General features: G+C 44.3%; 1 protein-coding gene across 35 annotated transcripts in view; it reads right to left on the bottom strand.

Annotated features, from left to right (window-relative positions):
* Positions 1-26,074, bottom strand: part of Clasp1 (cytoplasmic linker associated protein 1) — a 234,636-nt gene that overhangs the window by 56,299 nt on the left and 152,263 nt on the right. For 11 of the 35 annotated variants that reach the window (XM_031380155.1, XM_031380271.1, XM_031380199.1 and 8 more), the window contains 9 exons: positions 24,530-24,697; positions 14,041-14,103; positions 10,733-10,836; positions 8,386-8,409; positions 6,928-7,172; positions 4,742-4,805; positions 3,127-3,195; positions 2,540-2,542; positions 1,979-2,142 (listed from right to left, as the gene is read on the bottom strand). In XM_031380155.1, the coding sequence (XP_031236015.1) occupies positions 1,979-2,142; positions 2,540-2,542; positions 3,127-3,195; positions 4,742-4,805; positions 6,928-7,172; positions 8,386-8,409; positions 10,733-10,836; positions 14,041-14,103; positions 24,530-24,697 (904 nt within the window). Of the gene's footprint in view, positions 1-1,978; positions 2,143-2,539; positions 2,543-3,126; positions 3,196-4,741; positions 4,806-6,927; positions 7,173-8,385; positions 8,410-10,732; positions 10,837-14,040; positions 14,104-18,037; positions 18,146-24,529; positions 24,698-26,074 lie in introns of all 35 variants that reach the window. The other 24 variants (XM_031380324.1, XM_031380278.1, XM_031380307.1 and 21 more) reach the window with 10 other exon arrangements.

The raw sequence follows: 26,074 nt of genomic DNA, 5'->3' as shown, positions 1-26,074 counted from the left end.
CTGGCTGTCCTGGAACTCACTCTGTAGACCAGGCTGGCCTCGAACTCAAGAAATCCGCCTGCCTCTGCTTCCCAAGTGCTAGGATTAAAGGCGTGCGCCACCACCGCCCAGCCCAATTGTATTCTTTAATCACCAAAATTTAGGAGTATAATCTTCATATTCCCACCATTCAAAAGAATAACTTTAATGAATCTTTCATTCATAAATTCATATAAGCTGAGAGACCTCTGGGCTAAATCTCACTCACACATGTTTTATTTGGCCCTTACGGAGTCACAAAAACATCTTTAAAGATGCTACTAAAATCTTTGCTTTTGACCTTTTCTAAAGTCTGAACATACTGGATTCACATTTTAGTAAGGTCACATCTACCTGCATGAGTATTTGCAAACCTCTATCAGAGAAGAGCACCCAGTCAACCCCTGGCCAAGCCTTTGTAAGGCTTCCAGGCACTGGCGGACAGTATCGCTCCCAAGTTCTGTAAGCGAATCACCCGGTGGAAGAAGAATCTGGTAGCATGTATGCTACTCTTAGTTCTTTCAAAATCAGAAGGTAATCTGTGCAAATTACACAGGTTAGCAGGTTGAGAAACCAACTGGCATTGGAGTATAGAGGCATAAATCCCACATAGGAGCTCATCATGCAGGAGCTGCAAGCATAGGTGTGAAGGCGGGGGCATATGCTAATTGAGCAAGAAGGTGCAGGAGGACGTACAAACCCAGAGGGCAGCCGGGAATCATAGTGGCAGACAAAAGAGCAAAGGCCAGGAATTCTGGTGCTTGTGTGTGGCAAGTGATTGAGGAAGGCCTAATGTTGACTGCTGGTCTCCATGTGCTCTTTGTGTGAACTCGCGCGCGCGCGCGCGCGCGCGTGTGTGTGTGTGTGTGTGTGTGTGTGTGTGTGTGTATGCATATGTGTGTATATGTGTGTTCAGAAATAGATAATAAATAATACAGAAATAACTACTGAATGCACACACATATACAGAAACAGTTCCTCAGCTCTGAGTTTGAGAATAGGTAACCAATTGTGACCTTAGGCAAGTCAGCACGGCTTCTCTTTCTCACTGTTAAAAAACCATGTTACCTCTGAGTCGTGCCCTGTGAAAACCCAGGACACCTGGGGTTTGTCCCAAGTCTGAACCCTGGGTTCTCTGAAAGGTACTGCCATGGTAATAGCTTCTGAATGCCTGGGAATCACTTGCTTGTTCTTTTCAGAGATCCACAAGTCACCCTTCGGCCTCTATGTTCTACCACATCAGCCAGATCACTGTGAGGATCTTCAGCTACTGGCCATTCACTTCTAGTCCAGGCATGCTGATGCCCCTCAGCTGCACAGCACGCACCAGGCTTCTGTGGAGCAGCACAGCTCCTGAGTGTTTCTGAGCCACTCTAAGCCAGATGAGCTACAAAGATGGCTACTGTTCTCAAGCTCTGTGCTGAGGAGCTGTCTGTTTCTGTATGTGTGTGCATTCACTAGTTACTTCTGTATTAATTATTTCTGCACACAAACATGCATCCACACATACACATGCATACACATGTATACTCACACAGACACACACACACCGACACACACGGACACAGAAAGTGCACACAAAGAGCACGTGGAGACCAGCAGTCACCATTAGTCCTCTATCACTTGCCATCTAATATTTTGAGCCAAGGACTCCCGATGAATCAGGAGGCTCATCATCAATTTGGTCAGGCTGACTGACCAGCAAGCCCGAGCATCCTCCTGCCCCCACTTCCCCACTGCTAGGAGTACAGGTACAAAGAGAGTGCTGGGACCTAAAGTCAGGTCCTCATGCATGCATGGGACTTCACCAATGAGCCTCCTCTCTAGCCCCACAACTGTCAATTTAGGGACAGCTTATGGTCCAACAAGATGCATAGATCATTAATAACAAACAAAACAAAGGGCTAAAACTATGGCCACGACTCCTACAGCAGTAACGTGGCAAGAGTGTAGTGCTCACCTGGTGACATCTAGAGCCTTCTGAACTTTAGCTTGCACAGATCCAAGTAAGTCTGCTCCCATTTTCTTCAGTAGTTGTGTGAGAAGGACGAAGAGCCAGTCTTGCAAGTCATCCTTATGAATGATGATGAAGTCCACGAGGGTCTCCAAAAACATACTGAAAACCTGCACAAGAGAGAGCCAACACCTTACACCCCGCCTCCAGGACCTCCTCCACAGCATCCCTGACAATGTTCAAATGCTGCCCCAGCTGGCCTAGGACCTCCTCCACAGCATCCCTGACAATGTTCAAATGCTGCCCCAGCTGGCCTAGGCCAGTCGTGTCACTCAGGTTAACTACTGCTCACTTGTTGAGAAGCAAATACCAGCAGAATAGGGGGTGCGGGGTGGGGGGAGACGGGCTCGGGGCAGGGAAGTGGGGAGGGAGTACTTGACACTTACTCTCTGTTGTGAATTCCACCGCACACCAGGCCATGCAACAAAACAAATTCCATGTTAGTCCACAGCAAATACCAGTTTCATGCAGTTCCTTTCCTGAAAAAGCTACAAACTGATAAAATACTCTCTTCTTCCTCAATATAAACCCATAACTGTCAGTACAGAGAGAAATAAATGTTTTAGAGTTTAATCCTGGAGAGTTTTCTGAGAGAGAAAGAGACAGAGAGAGATGGGAGGGGCGGTGGTGTCTTGCCCTGGTTATGTACTACTCTGACTTGTTCCCGAGCATCCAACACACACCATTACAGGGCGTCAATGAGTAGAAGCCCTATTCATGTTTCTGTAAGCACTGACTTTTGTCAAGTAATTTGATGTGTGCCAATTTCAGATGATAAGCATAGGGTTATCAGAGGAGCCTCCGACAACTCCAGTGAATTCTCACGCCGCTATGTAGTTACTGCTGCCACTCAAGGTAAGACAGGGCAGAGTGGAGTATCCCTAAGCCTGTCTCAGGGAAGGAAGGGGTACCAGGCTCCCAACCCTGGTGCTGCACTGGGACATCCACCCCACACTCCTCAATTTTATCCCAGCAACTATTCACCACGAGGGGTCTCAGTGAGAGCTGAGGAAGTCAGCCAGCTCTGACAGGTGGGCACTCCTAGCTTTGCTCAGGCAGCTAAGAATATGAACTAACTGAGACCTCCAACTCACTGGACAAGAGCCTTCTGATGGAAACAAATTTCCTTCTTTATCCTCACATTCTGCTTCTGAATCAGCAATCTAGAGGTAATGGGTAACAGAAAGTTCATCAATGTGAAACCATCTAACATAATTTCCCTTATGGTCTACCTCTTAGCAGTTGTGTTATACTTAGGGTTTAAATTGTATCACTCTTAATACTTCCATAGATTAGAAACTTGATGGTAAGATCTTTGGTTATCTATGTGGACTTTAAACTCAGTCTTTTAGTAGTTTAAAATTGATGCCTTTGATGTTGTCCTTTCTGGAAGGCCTTCATGGCTGATAGAGTGAGCATTGTTGCAGGGACAAGAGGGAGGAGAAGCACCCTGTGCTTGGTCCCTGTGGGTCCCTGCGGCTCTTGTTTTGCCTTCTTTTTCCACACCCCTAGCTCATGGAAGCAATTCAAGAAATACTGAATGACTAGGTGAATGGATGGAGGGTGGGTACATGGATGAGTAGAGGGCTAGGTTGATGGGTAAATGGGTGGGTAAGTAGGTGGATGGGTGGATGGATTAACAGATGAATGGACAGGTAAGCAGACAGATGAATGGATAGGTAGGTAAGTAAGTAGGTGGAAGGTGAGTATACGGATGGATGGATGGATGGATGAACTAATGGGTAAAAGAATGAATCAATAGGTAGGTGGATGGATATTTACTACTTCAAGGACAATTCCTATGAGGAAGCAAGAGTAGGAAAGAAGAAAAACGGAAGCTGCTGGACTCTGGTCATCACAGGCTTCTTTTCCAATATGACTTGACAGAGACCACCTTTACTCGGTGCAATCCTGTCCACAATGAAGTTAGCTCCTATCCATTCCCACACTCTAGTATCTATCTGGTGTTGAACCCCTTAGCTCTCTCTCATCATTACTCCATTTTCTCACTCCTTAGATATCACTAGCCCTTACCAGCTTCTTTCCAAATAATATATTTACTTAAAATACAGTTAAATCCAAGGGACTTTGAAAAAAGGCCTCCTTTCAACACTACCCCTGGTGGGGTTTCTGAGAAAGGCTGGGGAGAGGGGGGAGTCTCCTCTTGAAAGGGCAGTCCTTAAAGGTTGGTGTCCCCGAAGGCTAAACTGCCTAGCATAATTCCATCTACCAAGTTCTTAGGACCAGCCAGACTCCACCAGGAGAAATAGCTGAACCTGGTTATATAATAAAGGCAACAAATAGATACTATATTTAATATATAAATACATAAAAAACATAAATGTATAAAATATATATAAATATATAAATAAATTCTACCTGAGATACAAAAGTAACCATATATATTTTCTTACTACTGTAACATTTTTAAAATATGCTATATTATATTTTAGAACCTAGCACACTGTTTGGCTAAAAGGAGACAGACATAAATTCCTGCTAATGGAATAAAAGACTCTATCTGACTCCTTTCATGATATTCCTTATTTGAGGCACACTTAATTTGAAATTGACGGTCACGTAAGTTCCCCAAGAATTATACTTTGGAAGATGTTAATGCAAACTGTTGGGAAGTTCTCTCTCAGTTCAGGGGTGTATTACATCAGTTTGTACAGGCATGCACAGAGAATATATGAAAGGCCTGGTTACCTTGCTGTGAGGGTCGGCAAACATTCGTGTGAAAATCTCACACAGCCTCTTCAATTCTACTCGACTAATGGAAAAAAAAATGGAAATAAGTGAGTTTAAAATGTAATGTCACCAGTGCAACTAGATTAAAAACCCTTTACCTAATCTTTAGTTATGTAATTAAAAAGCTATCTCAAATTAATTATCTTTCCTAATTGGCGATGAAGTTGAGACTCTCAAAGGCATAGTCTCAGTCTCATTCTAGGGTGAGGAAACAGACTTGATTGCCATCTCCTCAGTGCTACCAGAAGTGGACAGGTATGAACCAAGTCCCCTTACTTCAGCTCAAGTCAATTTCCTACCTGCTAGCTATTTATATATGTGTGTGTGTATGTGTGTGTGTGTGTATGTGTGTGTGTCCCCACAATGGGTGGACAAACTGTGGAGGGAAGTTCTCTCCTTTTATACATAGGGCCCTAGGACTGAACTAGGTTGCCAGGTTGGCAGTGAGTGCCATTATCCGCTGTGCATCTCACTGGACCACATACTTGTACTCTTCTCTAAGTACAGTGGCATCCTTGTGCCTTTTCATTCTGCTGGGACCTGAGGATAAGCACTCTGCCACACGGCTGAGGACTGTACAGCCTCACTAACACTGGGACCACGAAAAACCTCAGTGCACACTGGTGTCCCCTGCCTTCTCGCATCCTTGAAGCATAACTGAGTCCCCCTTTCACATCAAGGCTGAAGAACTGTTCTCTTTCTGGTCACACCAGAACAATCCACTTCTTCAGGCTCCTGAGATCCAGATGCCTCAATGATCCTTCAGTATCTAGAGGTGATCAGGGCTACAGGTTCTTAAGGGCCATTGCGGGGTGAAGGGGTGGGGAACCCAGTAAAAACCATGACAGCAGAAAGTGGACCAGTCAACAAGACTTCAAGAACAGCCATGACAAATGATACTCATGTTGTGTCGGATGTATCACCAGGGTGCCTGTGTGTGCACTTGAAGGATATGACAGAAGCTCTCATATCATCTTCATGGACAGAATGGGTTAATGGGAGTAAGGGTGAATATGGTTGACAGAGGCAGACTGGACATTGAAGCTTAGGGGTACAGCTAGTCATGTTAACAGGGCTCATGAACCACATGGGGGTCTTCCACCCATGGCCACAAACCTGCTTATTCAGGCTCACAATTTATTCATCAAAACAAACAAAAACCAAACAAGTGAGCAAACAAACAAAAAACCTAAACCCCTGCCTTTCTTTGAAGTAATGCTCAAAGGTTGTAATACTGTGTGTTTCATGGCTTACACACTCTTTACTCATTTGAGTAAAATCTGCATAACAGATTGGTCTTAAGACCAAGGACATATCAACAGGTTTAATGAACAGACTTATCTTTCACTCTCCATCTCCCCATCCCTTTTTCTTTCCTTCTATTTGGGGGAGGGGTAGAGATAGACTCTCACTCCCTAGTCTAGACTGGCCCAGAACTGACTATGTAGGTCCAGGATTGCCTTGAACTAACAGGGATCCCCCTGCTTCAGATTCCAAGGGCTGAGATTACAGGCATATACTACCATACCTAGCTATTTCTCTTATTATTTCAAAATAGTTACTAAATAATAGCATGGCAATGGCAACAGAGATGTGATGAAACTTGGTATAAATGTATCCCTTTATTTAGTCTGTGCAATGCTTGGTTATTAAATATTGTATAAAATACCAAAGGAAGGTACAAGAAATAATCATTGCAAAGCTAGTGTGCTGCTGCTATTGGGGAATCCTCTATTTCATTGAGGACTTGCGTGGTACACACCCACACTGTACACATGAGCTTACAGACGTGCACTTGCGTGGTACACACCCACACTGTACACATGAGCTTACAGACGTGCACTTGCGGCACTTTATCCTGGAGCCCTAGCAGCTCACAGTGGCTCTGTACCTGACTCCCCAGGGAGCATCATCTAAAGGATACTTCTGTCAGATGTGCACCTGTCAGGAACCAAATGTCCTAGCAGCCTAACTGATGACCATGGATTTGCTACATGTTTCAGACATCTGGGTGGCAGGCACTATGTCTTCCCATGGGTGACATGGATGACCCAGTGACTAGAACTCTGCAAGGACTCTATAAATGGCAGAGGCACCTCAAAGCCTCTGATGAGCCTCACGGGGACAGAGAGGTGTGTCCTCACCTCAGTGTTCTTTGGCTCTTCAGTAAGTTCTGCAGGCCCAGGAGCCCCTCTTTCCGTTCTGACCAGTTAGAACTGGCACAGTGGTTGAGAACCTCTGCTACATCTTCAGTCTGCCGCAGATAATGGGGAATGCCGCCATTCCTGGAGCCATATGAGCGCTCAGAGCACACGCTTGAGGCATCACTGTTGGCATCATCATCGGAATACATTCCATAGGGCTCGTACCTCCTTCTCACAGGCTTCTTCTGAAATGCCCCATGAGGAGCAGGGAAAGGGAGAAGTGGAAAGGTGAACTGGTCATGACTTATCCATTAAAAACTAAATGCAGAGATAAATACAAAAAAGAAAGACACACACACACACACTTTCTATACTTACAAATTAGGGAATTAAAACAGAAGCGTCAAGGTAGGTGGTATAAGTGACATGTTGCACAATTTGGTAAAGAAGAAAGAATTTGTCGTCTTGTAGAAAGTGTGTATGTATGGGAGGGGAGGTGGCAAAGTTGATTTTTCAGCCCAATGGACTTTGGTGCCAATCCTGGTATTCCTGCTGAACATCTATATCAGTTCCTGCCTTGGTGACTCCTCTCACGGGAACCACGACGCCTGCCTTAGCAGACTACTGTGATGGTTTAGTGAAACTCTGGAGGACGAAGTACCCACTCACTGCAGCTGCGCGCACATGCGCAGTCCCTGCAGAGCGCAGCGCAATCTACCTAAGCATGGTCTGTGGATGCCCTTGCTTGAACAATCATGCTTCCTTAAGAAGTTTGCAGATGCAGTGTTGGGGATGGAGATGTTCAATGCAAAAGGGTCTCAGACTGTATGAACCACTTTAGTTAACAGCATCATTTGGTTTTTAACATGAAAAGGTTTCTTTTAAAGTAGACTACAACAGCCCCTTCATTCCCCTCTCACACTCTGAATATACGACAGTGTGTTACCATACCTAGTACGGTAAGGTTGTTTCCTAAATGCAGTTACTGGCTCAAGCCACACAAACAGTTTTAATTTTCAAACAATGTTAATTATTTTGAATCCCAGCTTGCTCGGGACAGTACTGCCTTCTGTCCCAGCAGAAATTCTTCATAGCATCCCCTTTCACCTTTAAAAATATTTCTGATTTAGATGATAACCTATGATTTACACTTACATATAAGTCAGATTGCCTAAAATACGAAAAGGTTGGTTGACAGATCTGTTCATGAAGTTATGATTATAAAATAGACACAAACTGAAGTAATAAAATAAAACAAAGGAAGGACAGAGAGCAGAGCGACATAAAAACAGAGCAACTTCACAGAAGGCTGTGACAGGAAGTCAGAACGCTTGCCAGAACACCGAGACCAGAATCTCTAACTACAACTACAGTTTGTGCTGCTTTCAACTAAATTCTAAAAGAAAAAGACTTGCAACAGAAAAAAAAAGTTGTAAACAAAAGTTAAAGCACGGGTACCTTGCTCCTGGTGTCTCCTAACAGCTGTAGGCAGGAGAATATGGGAGGGTGGGGAGAAAGCATAGAGAATTACGTCAGAAGCATATGTGGGGATTTCTCTGGCAACAAACGTGTACAGCAGTATCTCTTAGCAAACCAAAAACACAGGTCAGCAAGCAGTTGGCTTGGAGTAGATTGTAGCAGGCCGCGGCCCGAATGGCATGTCCTAGCCCTTCTGGATCTGTCCCAGGCTCTCTGGTTCATGGCAGGTCTCGCTGAGACTTCCCACACCCATTGTTGGTTCCTATGAGATGTGCCTACCCCGGGGGCTCCCATTCCGTAGGCAATGATTCCCTACCACGCTGGCACATTCCTCTTCAGAAGTAGGTCACTCAGAGAGACCAGACACAGTGGACAAAGGGGCCAGGGCAGCAAGGACAGGACAGGAGCTCGGGCCTGGAGGAGAGCTCAAGTGAGCCAGAAAGGTCTGACTCTCTAGAGAGCCACTCTGCCTTGTAGAACATTGCACACGGTCCCTTTCGTGGGTTTTAAATAACTTTTTTTTTAACTGCTTTAATTGGAAGTCCCTTTTAGCTGAGGGTTCGACTGCACTGCTTCTTAGCCCCCTGGCCACCACTTGCTAGGGTGTCTGAATAAATCAAAGGCACGTTCAGAATGCTCTGACTTGAAAAAAGCCTCACTGATTCTGTCCCAGCTCTCGACTCAGGTTAAAACCATGGTTAGAGCAGTACTGCATACTCCAGTACCTGCCAGAAAAAAGTCCTTCTGCACATACGGCTGCTGAGTAGGCTGGCCAGGCTGCTGCTGAGCAGAAAGTCTCTGAGAGTGGCTGACAGCTTCCTCTCAGGTGCACGCTAAGGAAAGAACCTCACTGTGAGGAGCAAACAAAGCGGGGATGCAGTGCCCAGAGCAGCGTCTACGGGAGCCGCAGAGCAGCGTCTACGGGAGCCGCAGAGCAGCAAGCACTGACCAGGTGGCACAGGCGAAATTCAAAACCTCACACTGCAAAGCAGGGTAGTGTTGTTAGGTGTGCCTGTTTCCTAACAAGAGAATACATCTTAGAACGGCAGTGAGTAGGGCACCAATGACACCATTTTGAACAGCATGTATTTCAAATGCAGGACACATGACATAGGCGTGTGAGACTCTTTCTGCTAGCCAGGAGGCAAGGTCAGCACAAACTGACCCAACAGGAACGTTTGTGTGCCACAGACCGATGGAACCATGTGCACCTGACGGTTTCTTTTCCCCGAATATTATAATTAACATGCAACCCCTCCCCACCCCGTGCTTTACAACTTTAGAGACTAAATCTTAACATTTAGGAAAATTTTCTGTGTGTGTGTGTATGGGGGGAGGTCAAACTGAGGTGCCATTCCTTAGATGCTGTTGACCTTGTTTTGAGACAGGCTGACCAGCAAGCCCAAGACATCAGCCATTCCGTCTCTCTGGCACTGGGATGACTAGGGCGCACCACCACACATGGTGCTTTTTACATGGGTTTAACCTGGGGTTTAACCTGGGTCCTTGTGCTTCCATAACAAGTGTTTTATTAGCTAGTTCCCCAATCTCTGCTATTTTTCTCAAATACTAAGTTTATCCGTTTGGGGTATGGGTGGCTCTCCTAAGTCAGAATCATATAACAGAATAAATATGTTTCAGGTGTCAGACCCTATGGTCCACTGCTACAATCATACACGTAGGCTGTTATCAAAGCCTGTAAAGCAACAGAGGCAACGGGATGGAAAACAGGAAATAGTGTGGGAAGAGAAGCTATGATATACAGCAAACAAAAGTGAGAGCTAGATGACATGTGGGAAGCCCGATGCCATCAAGATTTCCTGAACACCCAGAAGCTTGGGTCAGGCTCCTGACGCTGCTGTTTCTTGGAAGGCCAGTTTGACTACGTGTTCTAAAAAGGGTGAGAGGAAAAAATAATAAGCTTTCCATAACTCTTCTTTCTCTCCTGTGAATGTGTATGTGGTTTGTGAGCACTCACCAGGGGTCTTCCCTGACTGCCCTAACCTTCCTCGCTTGAGCCAGGGTTTCTCTCGAGATCCCACAGAGTCCTACTAGTGTGTAGTCTCGCTGGCCAGCTGGCTCAGAGGACCCCATTTCTGCCTGTGGAATGCTGGGAATACAGGCAGTCACCCCTGGGCCTGGCATCTGAACTCGGGCCCTCACCCTTACCTACACTTTGATGGCTGAGCCATCGTCCCAGCCCTACTCACGCACTTTGGAAGAAGAGAGCAGAAGACAACTTAGTCACCTGATTTGAGGGCAACTTTCTGTTAAGCCAGAATATCCAGATGAGCAACTGTGACTCCATCCTCCCCGGGCCCCTTACCAGAGCATCAGCCACTGCGGCTTCCAGGTCGGTGCTGGTACTCAAGACTCGCATGGCGTTCACAGAACCGGGGATCCGTCCGGACTGGCCCAGCCCAAACCGATCTATTCAGAAAAAAAAAAAAAACAGAACATGTCAGTCTACTTACATCTTCTCAGTCCCCTGCGAGGAGTCCTGGCTCCTCCCACTAAAGACAGACACACCAACACTCCCTAGCCAGTCTGAACTGCACGGGGCTTGCCTGCCAGTGGGGAGGGCCTAAGGTACTCACATTTAACACTAATGGGTCACAGCTCTGGCTTTTCCTTCTTTGTATTTTGATTCTTTAAGTGGAGCCTGTTCTAGACATTATGTCCCTGAATGGGCTTAGGACAGATGATAGAACTTATGATAGAAGGAAGCAGGGATCTGGGTTGAATCTTTTAATCTATTTAGTTTTACTTGTTAAAGGAAAGTGCCCTTGATGTTTGTTCAACATAAGCAAGCTTCATGGTCTGTGAAACAAGATTTAATGCAAAGTGATGTAAAGTAAAAATCTGAAATAAATTATTAAATTGACCTTAATTTTCCTTAGTGCTATTATTAAGAGCTAATGTTATTGTTTAAATTTACTAAAATTATCTAATAAACACCACAAAAAACTAGTGCCTCCTTTTTAGAACATTAATCACCTAAATATCATCAGTATAAATTTTACTGAGTCCCTTTAAGGATTTTTGAATGATAAATTTTATACAGAAAAAGCAGAAGGAATCCAAAAACTTAAGATAAATTTTTGCAATTTAAGCAATTACTTTAAAGTTCTTATTTAAAACCTTTTTTATTTGTGAGTATGCGTGTGTGCGTGTGTGCATGCGTGCGTGTGTGTGAGTGTATGTCACACATGTGCTCAAAGGCCAGAAAAGGGTGCCAGATGCCCTGGAGCCGGAGTGAAAGGCTGCCTAACACAGGTGCTGGCAACTCAAGGTGGGTTCTCCTGAGGAGCAGTAAGCGCTCATAACCACAGAGCCATATCTCTAGTGCCCTAGGGCTGGTCTTCAACAAGGTAAACCAAGACTTTCTTTTTAAGGTCCCATTAAGCCAGCTGACCAGCTTTACTTAAACAGCGCTAGAGACTGAAGCCCCAGCAGGAGAAAGCCTGTAGAGTTATACATTCTAGGGAGGACTCACCATCTGTTGACGAAAAGTTTACTAATCAAAATTCTGATGCTTAAATGTGAAGATTAAAAAAGTATCTCCTTTCTGAGTTAATGAGGGAAACAGAGTTTAGACCAGGAAAAGTAAATCTCTGCCTTAGCCACACATCAGCAAGGCAGCATGGGATAAGATGGAATGTAGTATTTTACAGGAATTGGTCTTTCTTCTTAGATTTTAATTTGTTGATTGTTTTACGGGAGGGGCTATGTTGCTATGGAAGTCAGAGGACAGCTTACAGAAGTCAGTTCTCTCTCCACTGTGTGGGTCTCAGATAATGAATTCAGGCTGTCGGGCTCGGCAGCCTTTACCTGCTTAGTGAGCCCTAAGAACTGACTTATGAAATGATAGATTTAAGCTTTTGGACAGAAAAAAAGACATCATCTACAAAACTGATGAACTATAAAATAAAGTATTATTTAGCTAAATATTTTTAAAAATATCAATTTCAAAAACAATTTACCCTTCTACCACCACAGGCAGGGAACATAATTTAAACACTGCTAGTCAAAAGATTCATACACAGTCACAAATTTTTTTAATAAAGAAAAACAATTGTATGTCATACTATCCCCTTTTTTAATGCACTTGCTGATGATTACAAATGTCATCTTACTTCATGAAGTTTTGGAGGTGAGCTACTATTGCTACACGAATTGCAAAGACCATGGACAGTCAACTCATACCTACATGAATGCTCGCTGGTTAGAGTATGAAGCAGGGACAGAATTAAGGGTTATGTGCATGCTGCCTTGTGAGTAATTTTGGCTCACTTTTTTTTTTTCCATTAAAAAAGGGTAGATAGCAGGGAATTTATGAGTAACGAAATGAGTAATTCAGTAAAAGCCATTGAAAAGTTACCCAGCATAAACATAAAGTCTTAAAAACAAACAAAAATTAAAAAAAAACAAAACCAAAAAGAACACAAGTAGATTTCATGCCAGCAATTCTTATTCCAGGGATAATACTGAATCTTTTTAGACAGAAAATTAAACCTTATAATCATAAAGCAAATATTCAGAGCTTCCCAGATGCGTACAGCTTTGCCACACACAGTGACTGTCAGTCATCGGATAGAGGAGGCAATGTGAACTGCAATCTAAAGGGGACATGCTGGTCTCCATCTAAGCATGGCAGGCTTTCTGTTTTCACCAGGCAAACCCCTGTGGTCCATGCTCACTGTTCCAATCCTATGATAAAGCTGTTTTCCGAGGGATGGGTACAGAGGACTGTGCCTTCAGTCTGGCCCCCTAATCCTTAGGGGGACACACTCAGTCAGAGCCTACATGGTGAAAACATGCAGCTGCCTTCGTTTAGAAGAACCAAAGGGTAAGTAATTCGCTTGATAAACAGGTAAGCCTCGGCACTGTCAACAGTACATGGATTAGTAGAGCGTGCTGACTCCGTTGAGGAACTAGCTGTTAGCGGCTGTCAGTGTATGGAAATGACGCCAGTTAAGGTGGCATATGGATGCATCTTTAGACATTTCCTCTCTGCACCTGCAGCCAGTAGGTTTGGTATGTTAAATGAAGCTGAGACAGACAGTTTGGCGATTACAGGCAATGGGACCAAGCTCTGGTCTGTGTATGGCCTGGATCTTAATCGTGCTTTTCTATAAAGCTTTCAGGGCAATATATTTATTTTCATGTGTGAAATTATGTATGCTGTAATCCGAGGTATGTGGAAGTGATACCTGAATATAACTGGGGCCTGACACTAATACAACTAACTTAGCATCTGAATGTGTACTGGAGGGAGGACTGGGGAGATAAATGACTGCTGGGTGATAGCAATCCCCCATTCTCGTGGGAGAATTAGTGATTCCTATTCTGGGTTGTTCTCTTCTTGGGGAGGAGGCGTGAGTAAAGAAGTACTTCCCTGATTTTTGTTTCAATGTAAAGATGAATGCTAGAGAACCAATGCTAAAGCAGGCGGTCAAGCATCAAGCTATGAACAGAACCATAAACATTCAACAACTCAAAAAAAGAACAACACAGGAGGGCAAACATGAGGCACACACATGCCAAGCACTGGCTGACACGATGACAACGGAGGTGGCCATGGGGTGGGAGGATGGATGGAGAGGCGGAGTCATGCAGTTAGCACTTGTTCACCTGACTGCCCACCAGATTCAGCAGTGGAGAGAGCACTAGTGGACCTGGAATGACGTCGAGAGGCTGCAGGTAAAGGAACGGCAACACCCACAGGGTTAACACACGAGTACCAAGGAAATGCAGGGCTGCTACCACCGAGGCCGCGTTTCTCATGAAAAAATGGTGCTGGGTATGAATGGACAGCAGGACTGGCCCCTTACTGCATGGTGGCCGCTGGCCTCACACAGCTCATACACACACAGGCATGACAGAGGCACTCATTACAGTGCTTCGTACTAGGACGCACTGACGGACTCGGACTCCAGGTTTAGATTCACACCACGAAGCTTCTATCAGCCATTCTGGAAATAAGCCACATGAAGAGTATGAGGAGTCAGAGCACCATCTGAACCCGGGGTGGACAGCGAGAGGATGGCCTGTTAACTCAGCTCACGAGATGAGTCACTGGTATGTGATGCATATGCCACCATGCACCAAAAACAAAAGCAGAGAGGTTCATAATGTTATCTCAACTGAAAGCCATGGGATAGCAAGGGGCTCAACAACTGTGTTCTGCCCAGTGCAAAGGCTTAGTGTCTACTACACAAATACGCTAGGTTACTAGTGTACTTATTTAACTGTGGGGAGTCCACAGGCAGTGCGTGTGGAGGACTTCCTTGGAGACACAGCTGCAGGAGTATAAGCACCATTTCAGAAACACAAGTGGCAGGCCTGGTTTGCCCACAGCTGTGGCCCTTGGTAATATACCAAACCTGCTTCTCTCGCCAGTACCTACCTCTTGTCTGATAGGAAGAATGTTAAATACACAGCAGTGCTAGCACACAGCAGTGCTGGTGACAGGATTAGCACTGGGGCAGTAGAGAAGATCAAGAGGAAACCTATATTTAGGATATTTTTTGAACAACTATTTGTAATGTGTGTATGAAGTCATCAATCCGAGGAAATGGATGTTAAATTCTGTCCTTGTGGAGAGTAACTTTGAAAAATAATTATAAAATAAGAAATTGGTCTGAAATGCTAATGTCATAGGTCCATATAATATTGAGCCACTCGTCTAGTGAGAAGAACAGGAGATGCTTGTTCCCTTGGTGCTGTATCATAGAATAGCCACGTGCTCAGCCAAATCACAGCAAGGCGAAACCCCTTACTCCCTTCCGTTATTCTGCACATATTAAAACTCACACATTTAGTCATAAAGCATCAAAAACTCTAATGCCAATAAAATTTTATTTCTAAGCTCCCATGTCACTTTATAAAATATATACCCCATGGCAGATGTAATATTAAAATGCAAACATTACCTCCTAAGCAAATTTTAGCCGCTAGACATTAAAAAGGTGAGAGAGGGGATCTTCTTTTTGGAAGATTCACACATAAAACATTGAGCTGATGTAGCTAAAGCAAGACTTACCACTTTCCTGGACGAGGAGGCTGGTTAACGTTTTGTTGTGACCAGAGTGAACTGCGAAGTTCTTAGCTAGCGCACAAGCACTGTATCTTGACAGCTTACACTGCACATGGTTTTAAGCAATACTTGATCTGTGTGTAGGTTTCTTAAAACATATTTCTGTGGTCTGAATACAATACTCCATAGTATGTCTGGTGTGTAATGACTCCTCTGTGGAATTCCCAAGTGTACACTCAGCCTGACTGTGTCAAAGCCTGGCTGGGAGAGGAGACTCCACAGTCTGTAACTTCACTTAGCTCTCAGACTCTCAAGGTGCTTCAACAGAGTGCTACACACTTAAAAGACAGATACAGCTGGCAACCTGTCCACAGCTGTAACCTATCCACGCCTGTCAATCATGAATACGCCTTCTGTCATTATCTCTAAAGAGCATAGCACAACCCCATGTGCCTAACATTCACATTGGGTTTCATATTATAAATAATCCATTGACAGTTTAAACGTATGGGCAGGAGGCGTGGGGAGCAAGGCTGTGTGTTAATACTCCAACATTTTACAAAATGGACATCCACATCTGCAGGCAACCCTGGAACCAATTCTCCACAGAGGCAGAGAGAGTTCTGAATTCACTGAAATACAATTACTGATGGAAGTGATTATGGAAACCAACAAGGGACAGGAAGTGTTCAGGGATACACAGCAAGCTCCCCCAGGACAGCCACTCTCTGGGAAGCCCCTCGGAATCCCCGGGTCCTATCTTCAAGTCTGGAAACCAGCACTTCAGGTTGTGCCCTCTGCTCTGCATCTAACTCGGGAAGAGACCTCACTTTAGCAAACTGCCGAGCGATGAGAGACACTCATCAGAACTGCTTTTGAACGAGGCAGGTTTCGAATCCAAACCATGCCTGGTTCTGCAGCTTAAGTATGGGCTGTTCGGTCGGACTTGGAGGCTGGTGACAAGGGTGCTCGTTCCTCGGTGTGAGCAGGGACTGAGGCTAAGGGTGGCCGTTGCTCGGTGTGAGCAGGGACTGAGGCTAAGGGTAGCTTGTTCCTCGGTGTGAGCAGGGACTGAGGGCACGTCTGCCAGCTGATGCTTCAAATGGTGCTTTTTGTTACTCCTTGGACACAAGCTTGCGGAACAGATTTAACCCAAGGAGGTTAAAAGGCACGGTTTAAAAACTTAGCACAAACAATCCTTCCTACTGGCCTGACTGCAGCAGATTAGCAGCCGATAAAGTCCAAGTGCACTTGGAGCCACAGCTTCTGCCTTAGGCAACAGGAACCACACAAAGCAATATTCTGGGATGTCACCAAGACACCTGAGAGATCTGTTTACCCAAAGAGCAAACAATTACTCGGGGTTTAATCTAGGTACAAAGAATTCAGCCCTCCTTGCCCGATCCATAGACAGCATGCAGAATTCCGGGCTCCGTCCACAGACAGTGTAAAATATCAGCCACCAAGAAAAGTGCTGACCTGCTTCTAACAGATAGAATCACCCACAGAGGGAACTGCTTGCTCATGGAAAGGGGTGTTTGAAAGGTAAAGCAGTGAGTCAAGACATACAAGGTGTAGAGTCTGAATTTAAAAGGAAAAAAATCACCAGTTCATTCAGGGGAAGAAACAAAGTGAATCTCACTGCTGACCCAAAGCTCCAGGGCACTGCAGCAAACCTGATACACACAGGGAAAGCCGCCGCCCGAGGGACAGGACACTGGCTGAGAACTTAGAAGGAGCCCTAGGTGAGAGAGCTGTCTAGAAGGCATCTGGAATCTGTTTTCAGAGCCCACGTGTTGACTTCCATCCCTGGCATGAGCAGGAGCCAAGCCTCCTGCTTCCACCCACTACTGCCTCTCCCTTGGAGCAACGCGTACAGAATGAAAAGATCAGCTGAGTGACTTATAGTGAAAAAAAAATAAAAAAATCACAGACTGCTGAAGACCCTGCATCACTGGGAATGAGGATGATTCAGATCTAGGTCTAATTACAAGATAACTTATATTCATTAAGAGTACAATATACACCCTGATGATATCACACATGCCAAGCAACTGAAAAATAACTGCTGGAGAATAAAAAAACTCATTTAACTTCCAAAATGTTCTAAAATTATACTTCTGTTCTCCCTTTGAATAATATCTACTGGGCTTGGCAGATGTGGCTAGCACCCTTAAAGCTTGATGCCCTGGTTCCGTTCTTAATACCAAAAAATCCTTATATAAATTAATCTTTAGTAAAAACAAAGGAAAAGCAGAAATTTGATGACTAAGTGTAAGTTCTGAGTTCACTTGACATGCAGGCAGCCATTCACTTCAGCTAAGTTTGGCCTTAAGTTAGAAGCTAACACAGTGGGCTTTGCCCAGGGACAAGGGACCAGAAATGGCCATGGCAAAGTGAAATGGTGTTTCTGCCTCTAACATGTGAAAACTGTAGTTGCTAAGGTTTTTGCATGCAGGGGACAACAAGGGTGACTGAGGAAGAGGGAAGAGAGAAGACAGGATCACGGGGCAGCAGAGGGAAGCGGTCATTCCACCCAGCAGTGGCTGCACAAGCACTGGGAGCCCCTGCACAGCGCCTACGGGTACTCACCGAGCGGTGCGAAGCCCCGAGCGGGGCTTGTATCGCGGCTGCTCTCACGGCTGGTATCGCGGCTGCACCCCTGACTCATGCTGGGTCGGGGGATACGGCTGCTCCGTGCTAGCGTGCAGCATGAGGGGTTTCAGAGAAGGTGAACAAATTTAATGAAGACAGAAAATCTCACAAGCATCAGTCACATTTGCTTAAATGTAATTATGACATTGTCTCTGATAGGAAGTATGGGGTCACCTGCCCATGAAGAGATCTCACTGACAGGAGGGCCTGTCCCTCAGAAGGCTGTAGATTTAAACCGTAAGGTGAAATTACACTTAAATGTGAGAAATGAACTCTTCCCAAAGGCCAGCCTGGCATCCAATATAAGATCCAAAGTATGTCAGAAACATCAGTGTCTGAAGCTGTGGCAGGCCTCTCAATGAGAGCTCAGGACAATCAGTGTCTGAAGCTGTGGCAGGGCTCTCAATAAGAGCTCAGGACAATCAGTGTCTGAAGCTGTGGCAGGCCTCTCAATGAGAGCTCAGGACAATCAGTGTCTGAAGCTGTGGCAGGCCTCTCAATGAGAGCTCAGGACAATCAGTGTCTGAAGCTGTGGCAGGCCTCTCAATAAGAGCTCAGGACAATCAGTGTCTGAAGCTGTGGCAGGGCTCTCAATGAGAGCTCAGGACACCAAAGTTGTTTTCATGGCACCTGGCTTCCCTAAAGGCCACTTAGTTTGGATGAACAGTAAGAATAAAGACTCTGGTCTTGAGGTCTACAAACCTCCCTAACAAAAAGAAGATGGCTCACTTTTTCCCAGGGTAGCCTGCTCTACAGAGAAGTGACCACGCAAATCTAGCTGGAAAGCCTGCCCACAGTCAGGACGGAGATATTCCACATACAAAACAACAGATGCAGAATCAGGACTGGGTGCCCATTATTTAGCTAAGAAGATTCCTCTACTGGCCTTGGAATGGGAATTCTATTATGATTGCCTCTGGACAGTTTATTATTCCTAAACGCTGAAACATTAAGACTGTATGACGAAGCTGTACGGACAGTAATCTACTGTCTAATATTTTGGCTGTGAAGCTCAGAGAGACTGTGATAGCTGGCTTGTCAACCTGAAGAAAGAGAAATAAGTTACAAGTAAAACACTCTTTAGAAACACTGCTTACTGATGTGGGCAGAGGGGCACCTAACATCACGACTGCCAGAGACATCTCATCCTCGGAGGTCAAGTGCTTCTAAACTAGGGAGAAATGGCTTGAGACTGTGGAAATGAACGAGCTTGATTCTCTTTATGAAAACAAGCATGTCTTCTCTATCACAACGAACACTGTCTATTGTTTCAGAGCAAAGATTTATAGCTAACTATGACAAGAACACCTCATTAACCAGAGTCATGGAACTCTCCAATAAAGAGTGTGCAAGTGAGAAATGAAGCCAGCCTAGTGTGTGCACAATAACTTCATGCTGGGGTGAAGCCAGACCCCAAGAGCTTGTAAGAGATGCTCAGATGCTTGACAGTCTACAGGTCGGGAAATGTGATGATACAGGGATAGAATCTGAATGATCTCTTTCAAGGGCCTCACTAGAAAATTCTCAATTCTAACAAAATGACACAGAAAAATTGAGGTTTGCACTCACAGTACTGGTGATTATTTAGTCAGCAATTCCTGTAATATTCTACACAGGTCCTATAAAGAGAGCAAGAATACCAGGTGCCAAGCTGTGCTGACCAACATACAGGACATTCTTAGATGCTCACAGCAGGGCTGCTTAGCTTTAGAGGTTAAAGCACCTAAGCCGCAGAGACCTCTACAGATGCCAGCTGCCTCACTGGACTAGGAACCTGACCTCCCTGGTTCTCGTCTTCCCAACATGAAATTAAGGAATAAAAAAGAATCACATCATTTATATGAGAAAGACATCGGGGACAATGCACACATATGCACTTTGGAGTTGCTTGCCAGACAACATACAAGGTAATCCTGACCTTTTCTACTGTCTATTCCAAACCAGGCAGTTTTCATATAAATGCAAACTCAGTGAACTACACCCTAACTTTATCCAGAACCCAGTGAGCTACACCCTAACTTTACCCAGAACCCACCCATTGTGAAGTTCATAGAGATGCTGTAAAAATGAAAACACGTGCTCTCTCTGGAGCAGGCCTGTTTTATGAAGACAACAGAGACCACTAACAAGATTAAACAGCTGTGCTATGGAACAATGCTCACACAAACTTCTTGACAAGCCATAGCCTATTGGTGTTTCTCCCAGAGAATTCATTCACCTACCATGTTCATGGGTTCCTTTATGATGTGACACATAGAAAAAAGGAGTTCTGTCCACTGTTTTGTCAGAAATCTTCCCATAAATGCTCCAAATCCCATTAAAGGGCATTTTGTGGTAAGAGTAATATGTCAAGTGTTGGGTAATTTAAGCCACAAGAGAAAAAACACCCACTTACACCATTAGTTCCAAGGCTAATCTACAGAAAGATCTAAAGTAAGTACAGAAAAATTAGTTTTATAGATTAAGTGGTTAAAACTCACTCATATAATCTCCATTAATCCACCCATGCACCCACCTACTCATCCATCCATCTACAATCTGTCTATCGAGAGTGTAAAGTCAGCTTGTCTTGTTAGTATGTGCTCACAGCAAACATCCTAGGTGAGATGATGGCATGGGGGAGGTGTAAGAGAGACCGGCAATGAGATAGACTTCATCTTCCTTAAACACAGTCAGAAAAGCCTGTCTGAAATGCTGGCAGAGCTTAGAAAAACCACTTGTTCTGTATTTCCGGATAAGACTCCACACCCTATATCATAGTGTTAAGGGTGATCCTAACTTTTGCCTTAAAAAAAGAAATGTACTTTCATTTTTATTTATGTGTATTTGTACATGTCTGCAGGAGTGTATTTTAGGTGGCGCAATCCCTGCAGAAGCTACAACAGAGCCTCAGCTCCAACTGGGCTGGACTTAGGGGTGATTGTGAGCTCTCTTCTGTGGGTCCCTACAACTGAGCTCCAGCCTTCAGCAAGACTTCATACTCTTAACTGTTGAGTTATCTCTCCAACCTTACTTCTCCCTTTTAAGAAAGGGCCCAATGAGAATGCACAGCAAAGGCAAAAAGGAGACAGGACTAATGAAAATTAATGTAAGCTAAAGTGTCTTCTCTAGACATTTTCATGTCCCGGTGACCTAGTTTTATAGTTAAAAGAAATCATTTAATTAACTTTAATCTTCCAAAAATATTTTTTAAGCAGAAAATCATAAGACATTTACAATATATAACACACAATATAGTTTGCAAAGTGTGAAATGGTTTTTCCAGTGTCTGCATCGATGCACAGGAGCACACCAGAGGCAAGTGCTGACCAGCAGTAACGACGCTGTGCGTGTTCTCACATCACTGAAGTCTTTAAGAGACACCTAAGGGGAACAATTTATAAATGTGCTTCCCTAGTTGTTTGGGAGTTAGGAACTGTTTAGCTTATGGAGGGATAAGGGGGAAAAGGGGGTGGTGGGATGACTGGAGGCGGAGCACCGTGGGGATGGACGGGAGCGAGAGCAAAAAGAGCTTTGTTTCTTGATTATCCAGTTACATGCTTTTTACTTAGTAAGTTTTAAGTGGCAGTTGAGTGTGGCACCGGCAATCCCAGCTCCAGGAAGGCTGGGAAAAGACTATAACTAGGCCTCGTGAGCTACACTGAGTTCTAGGCCAACATAAACAAAACGTAAAACATCTTAGATGTCAAATAAGAGCCCTGGCATTTCTATAACAAGAAATGAAAATTTAGTTAAATGTATTTAAGACAAAAAAGGAGTAATTTGTAGGTTACCACCAGAATTGGTGGGGGGGAGGGTGGTAGACAGAACACATGTAGGCTAAGGAGGGTCCTTAGTTTCCACCTCGCTGGACAGGGGCTCTCTTGTTTCTGTCCCTGAGTTGTGAGCTTGTAGACCACTCTTTCCCTGCCTTCCACCTGGCACTGGGAGTGTGGGATTACAGGCATGCACTCCTACATCTCGTTTTTATACAGGTTCTGGTGATCTGTGCCATCAGGCTTGTGTAGCTGGCAGCTTTACCATGGAACCATCTTCCTAGCCTTGGAATTCGCTTCTACTGTAAACTCTAAGCCTAGTGTAGCGGCCGTTAAAATTGCTGAGGTGAGTGACTGGGGGTTATAGGAAAGTCTTGAAACATGCCATCCTCTTTTGAATATTTGTACTTAAAACTGCTAAACAGCCAAGCAAATGATTAAATACACAAATACATACCTAGTATAAACTCAATGATCACAACAGACAATTACATAAAAACGGGGAACACCTACCACCTTATAAATGGATAAGCATAAAAGGACATTTTGTTCATGTATTTGTGTTCTTAAAATGAGCAGAAATAAAACACCTTCAATCAGAACTTTATGTATGATTGTAAAACTTTAACACTACTTGTTGCATTCATAAGCACCAAGGGAATAGGTTCCTTCAAAATAATACTGAAAACAGACATGGTAATATGTTCCCAGCTCCTGGGAGATAAAAGTAGGCAAATCTCTTAAATTCTAGGCTAGCCTGGACTACATAGGACCCTGTTTCTAAAAAATAAAAATATTAAAAAAAAAAACAAACCAACAACATCAAATAAGAGCTCTTTGAAAGGAAACAAATTCCTTTACTGATGTTTCAAGACATTGAAAGCTCAGAAAATGCTCCTTTTTCTACTGTACACAACAGACTGTCAGATAAGGACCGTGGAAGAGCAGGCTCTAGAGTCAGTTACACTAGACTGCTGAAACTGCAGCATTCCCTAATTTCAAGAGGACCACGAATGGTTGTTACCATGAAGGTGGGCAACAGATTATCAGGTGGACAGGGCAGGTCACCAAGGAGGCTTCCCTTTAGGTATGTCTATAAGGGAAGGTTTCTAGGCAGGGTAACCGGGGTAGGAAGGCCGATGCTGTAGACTGGGGTCCTGAACTAAGAGTGAGCTGAATGCCAGCGTCCATCTCTTTCATCTTTGACAGAACATACAGTGTGAGCAGCTGCCTCCACTCCTGCCTCAGGCCTCCCTGACATGAGGGACTACACCCTACAACGAGATCCAAAAAAAGCCTGTCCTCCCCGAAGCTGCCTTAGTAGGTGTTTTGTCACAGAAACAAGAAGAGTAACTGCACCTTTGGTAAACATTTACGTGTCCTAAGCAGGACAGGCCATGTTCAGATGTAATAGTAGAATGCATTGCAAACATACGACTTCCATGAACTTCAGAAATCAACAATGGAAAAGACAGCAGACGACTCACACCTAGACTTAAAATGTCTTCCTAACAAAGCTGGAGGCAAAAGCAGATGGGTTGCGACAATCCAGCCATTTCCTCCTGGAAAGTGAGTTCAAATCAAATGTTTTCCTCTCCCTACCCTCTGCCCCTGCCTAAGCCCAACCAGTCTGGCTGCCCTTGACCTCCACCCCATGAGTCCCTGCCCAGCTGCTTCTGGGACTACTTTTCTCTTTGACAGAGTATCTTTCCCTTGACTTCAAGTAGGATGTATTCTGGGACACCTCTGTTAGGAGGAGATCTAGGAGGAGCAAGTGGACACAGAGAAGAGAGCCTCCATTCTGATGAGCACCTGCCACCGTATACAGTCACTTTCACATCCCCACCCTTTCCCAACAGACTAGAAGGGTTTGGATGTGAGACGCTAAGTCTATTTAATTATCTTCTAGTTCTGGGGTCTAAAAAAGGTGAACAGTCAAGTAAAAAAAAAAAGGCTGAGGAAAAGCAATGGGTATGAAAACTAAGCCAACAAGAAAAGCTAAAGTTACAGTACTCTAATTCTAAAGTAATAAACATGTACTAAACGAAGCTGACAGATACACAGTAAAATTATGTACATCAATAAATAGTGGCTTTGATTATATAAATTATATTCGGAAAGACTTTTACATTGAGAGGGAGCATATGTGTTGGATATCTGTAAGGCACTGAGTACATTCGTATCTACCCGCTATATACAGAAAGTCAACACTAACACTAATGTAGACTGGTGTTCAGCAATCTCTAGCTTTTATGTTTCCACAAAATTATGTCAAATTATTTCAGTGTAAGAGATCAAAATAAAAAGAGGGACCCTGAAATGCTTTTGAAAGTTAATATATGTTAATGTCTAGAATGACTCCAATAGAAGGAAAATGAAGAGTGACAGATTCTAGTTAGGAAAGGAACTCTAAGTTTTCCAATGCTAGTCCTTTGTTAGTGATACAGTCCCACAGCTGTTGGGATATTAAACATTAAGTTCCACACAGTTTTTGACTCTAATGAAATCTCAGTGTAATCTGTATAGCGCACGTAGTGCCTAGTTTTAAGTACAGCTGAAGTAATTTCCTGAGCTCAAGAGCAGAGCTCCGCTTTCTGTGTCAGACAGCGACTGCGTCATAACCAAGATTACAGCCATGCTGGAGCGGGGTTTCAAGTCTCCTGGAGATCCTTACCTAATCCAATCCGGTTAGGACTTGTTTCTCGGCTACATCCCTGACTCCTGGGGATCTTGCTTCGTTTTTCTGAAGATGGTGTTACCGGTGGGCCTCTTGAGGAACCCCCAGTAAGTCCTCCACATCCACTTCCCAAAAGCTTCCCAGGGGAACTTGACCGGCTGCCAGCTAAAAGTGAAGCAAAACAATGGTGAGTGATGCTGAGAATCAGGTGACACTTCACAGTGACTAAAGGAGTAAGTTTTCACACGTGAATTTGCATGAAACATTAAGAAATTTTTATATAAAATTAGTATTTTAGCTGGTAATGCTGTTCTTCACATACAGGCACATAGGACTGCTATCATGAACTAACATCTCTGCTGAGAAGACCCACGAGGCACCTCTGGAAATGGAGGTGCAGTCTCTAATAGAGAAGAACATGACCGGAGCACCATGCTCCAAGCATAGGTCTGCAGGAGGCCAGAGACACTCTGCACGCTCTACCAGAAGCACACGCTCAAGCCCTAAGAACTGACGCCTTAAAAATTAAGTAAATCACTGGAAAAACAGCAACATAAGAAACTTCTTAGACTAATATTAACTGAGGGGATGGGTTTGACCAGACAAATGGAAGATATGGGGATGGGAGACATAGAAATAGATTTTTTATAAAAAAATCATGGAGTAGATGGTACACATAAGCTTAAAGTTCAGTAGCTGTGATGAGTGTGGCTGGGTATCGCTCATCTATTAAAAGACAGAAATTTTACAATTTACTCCTTTTACCAGTACTTGAGATTAAGGCTTGCTGTGCTAGCCAAGTGTTCTACTACTGAGCTACAGCCCAGACCCTGCACAGACTTACATAAATGAAACAAAACCATATGCTGTTTATAAGAATCAAATAGCACTTAAAACCAAGCAACACGAGGAAAAGCACAAAGAGGGGTAGAAGAGTAAGTGACTGCAGAGACAATGTCTACCCCAACAACACAGCTGAAGTACAAACTGCAAAGAGCTGAGAACAGAGAGAGAAACCGGAAAAGGCACAATTTTTAAAAGACCCTACTAGAAAGCCTGATTGCCTCAGATAAACTGACTGAGCCAGCCAGCCAAACTTTGAATCCACAGTGTTATCCATGACAAGCATATACAGGATACAGGACCGTGACCCGCACGACAACCCCTGCTAGCAACAGACTCGCGTGTGCGACCAGGGTTCTGCCTGTGCCCTGTGATGTGGGGCCAACTCAGTCTGTGGAACTGCCCAACCCTCTAACACGTCACAACGGGGCTTCACATGCACATGCTCCTCATGTGCACACGTGGATAGCCAAAAACACACCTGCTTTCATTTTAACATCAAATTTTATAAATACTAAATCTGTACTAAGTCTCAAAGCAAATCTCAAAAAAGAAAGAAAGAAAGAGAGAGAGAGAAGGAAAGAAAGAAAAAAGCAAAGCAAAGAGAAGGAAGGAACAACAACCCTGAAGGAGGGGAGTCCCAGGAGGCACACAGGGGAGTCCCAGGAGGCACACAGGGGAGTCCCAGGAGGCACACAG

The sequence above is a fragment of the Mastomys coucha genome, unplaced genomic scaffold, assembly GCF_008632895.1.
Source record: "Mastomys coucha isolate ucsf_1 unplaced genomic scaffold, UCSF_Mcou_1 pScaffold1, whole genome shotgun sequence".
In the NCBI taxonomy this organism is placed as follows: domain Eukaryota; kingdom Metazoa; phylum Chordata; class Mammalia; order Rodentia; family Muridae; genus Mastomys; species Mastomys coucha.
The sequence above is the reverse complement of the archived record's forward strand: the minus strand, read 5'-3'. Positions and strand labels throughout refer to the sequence as shown.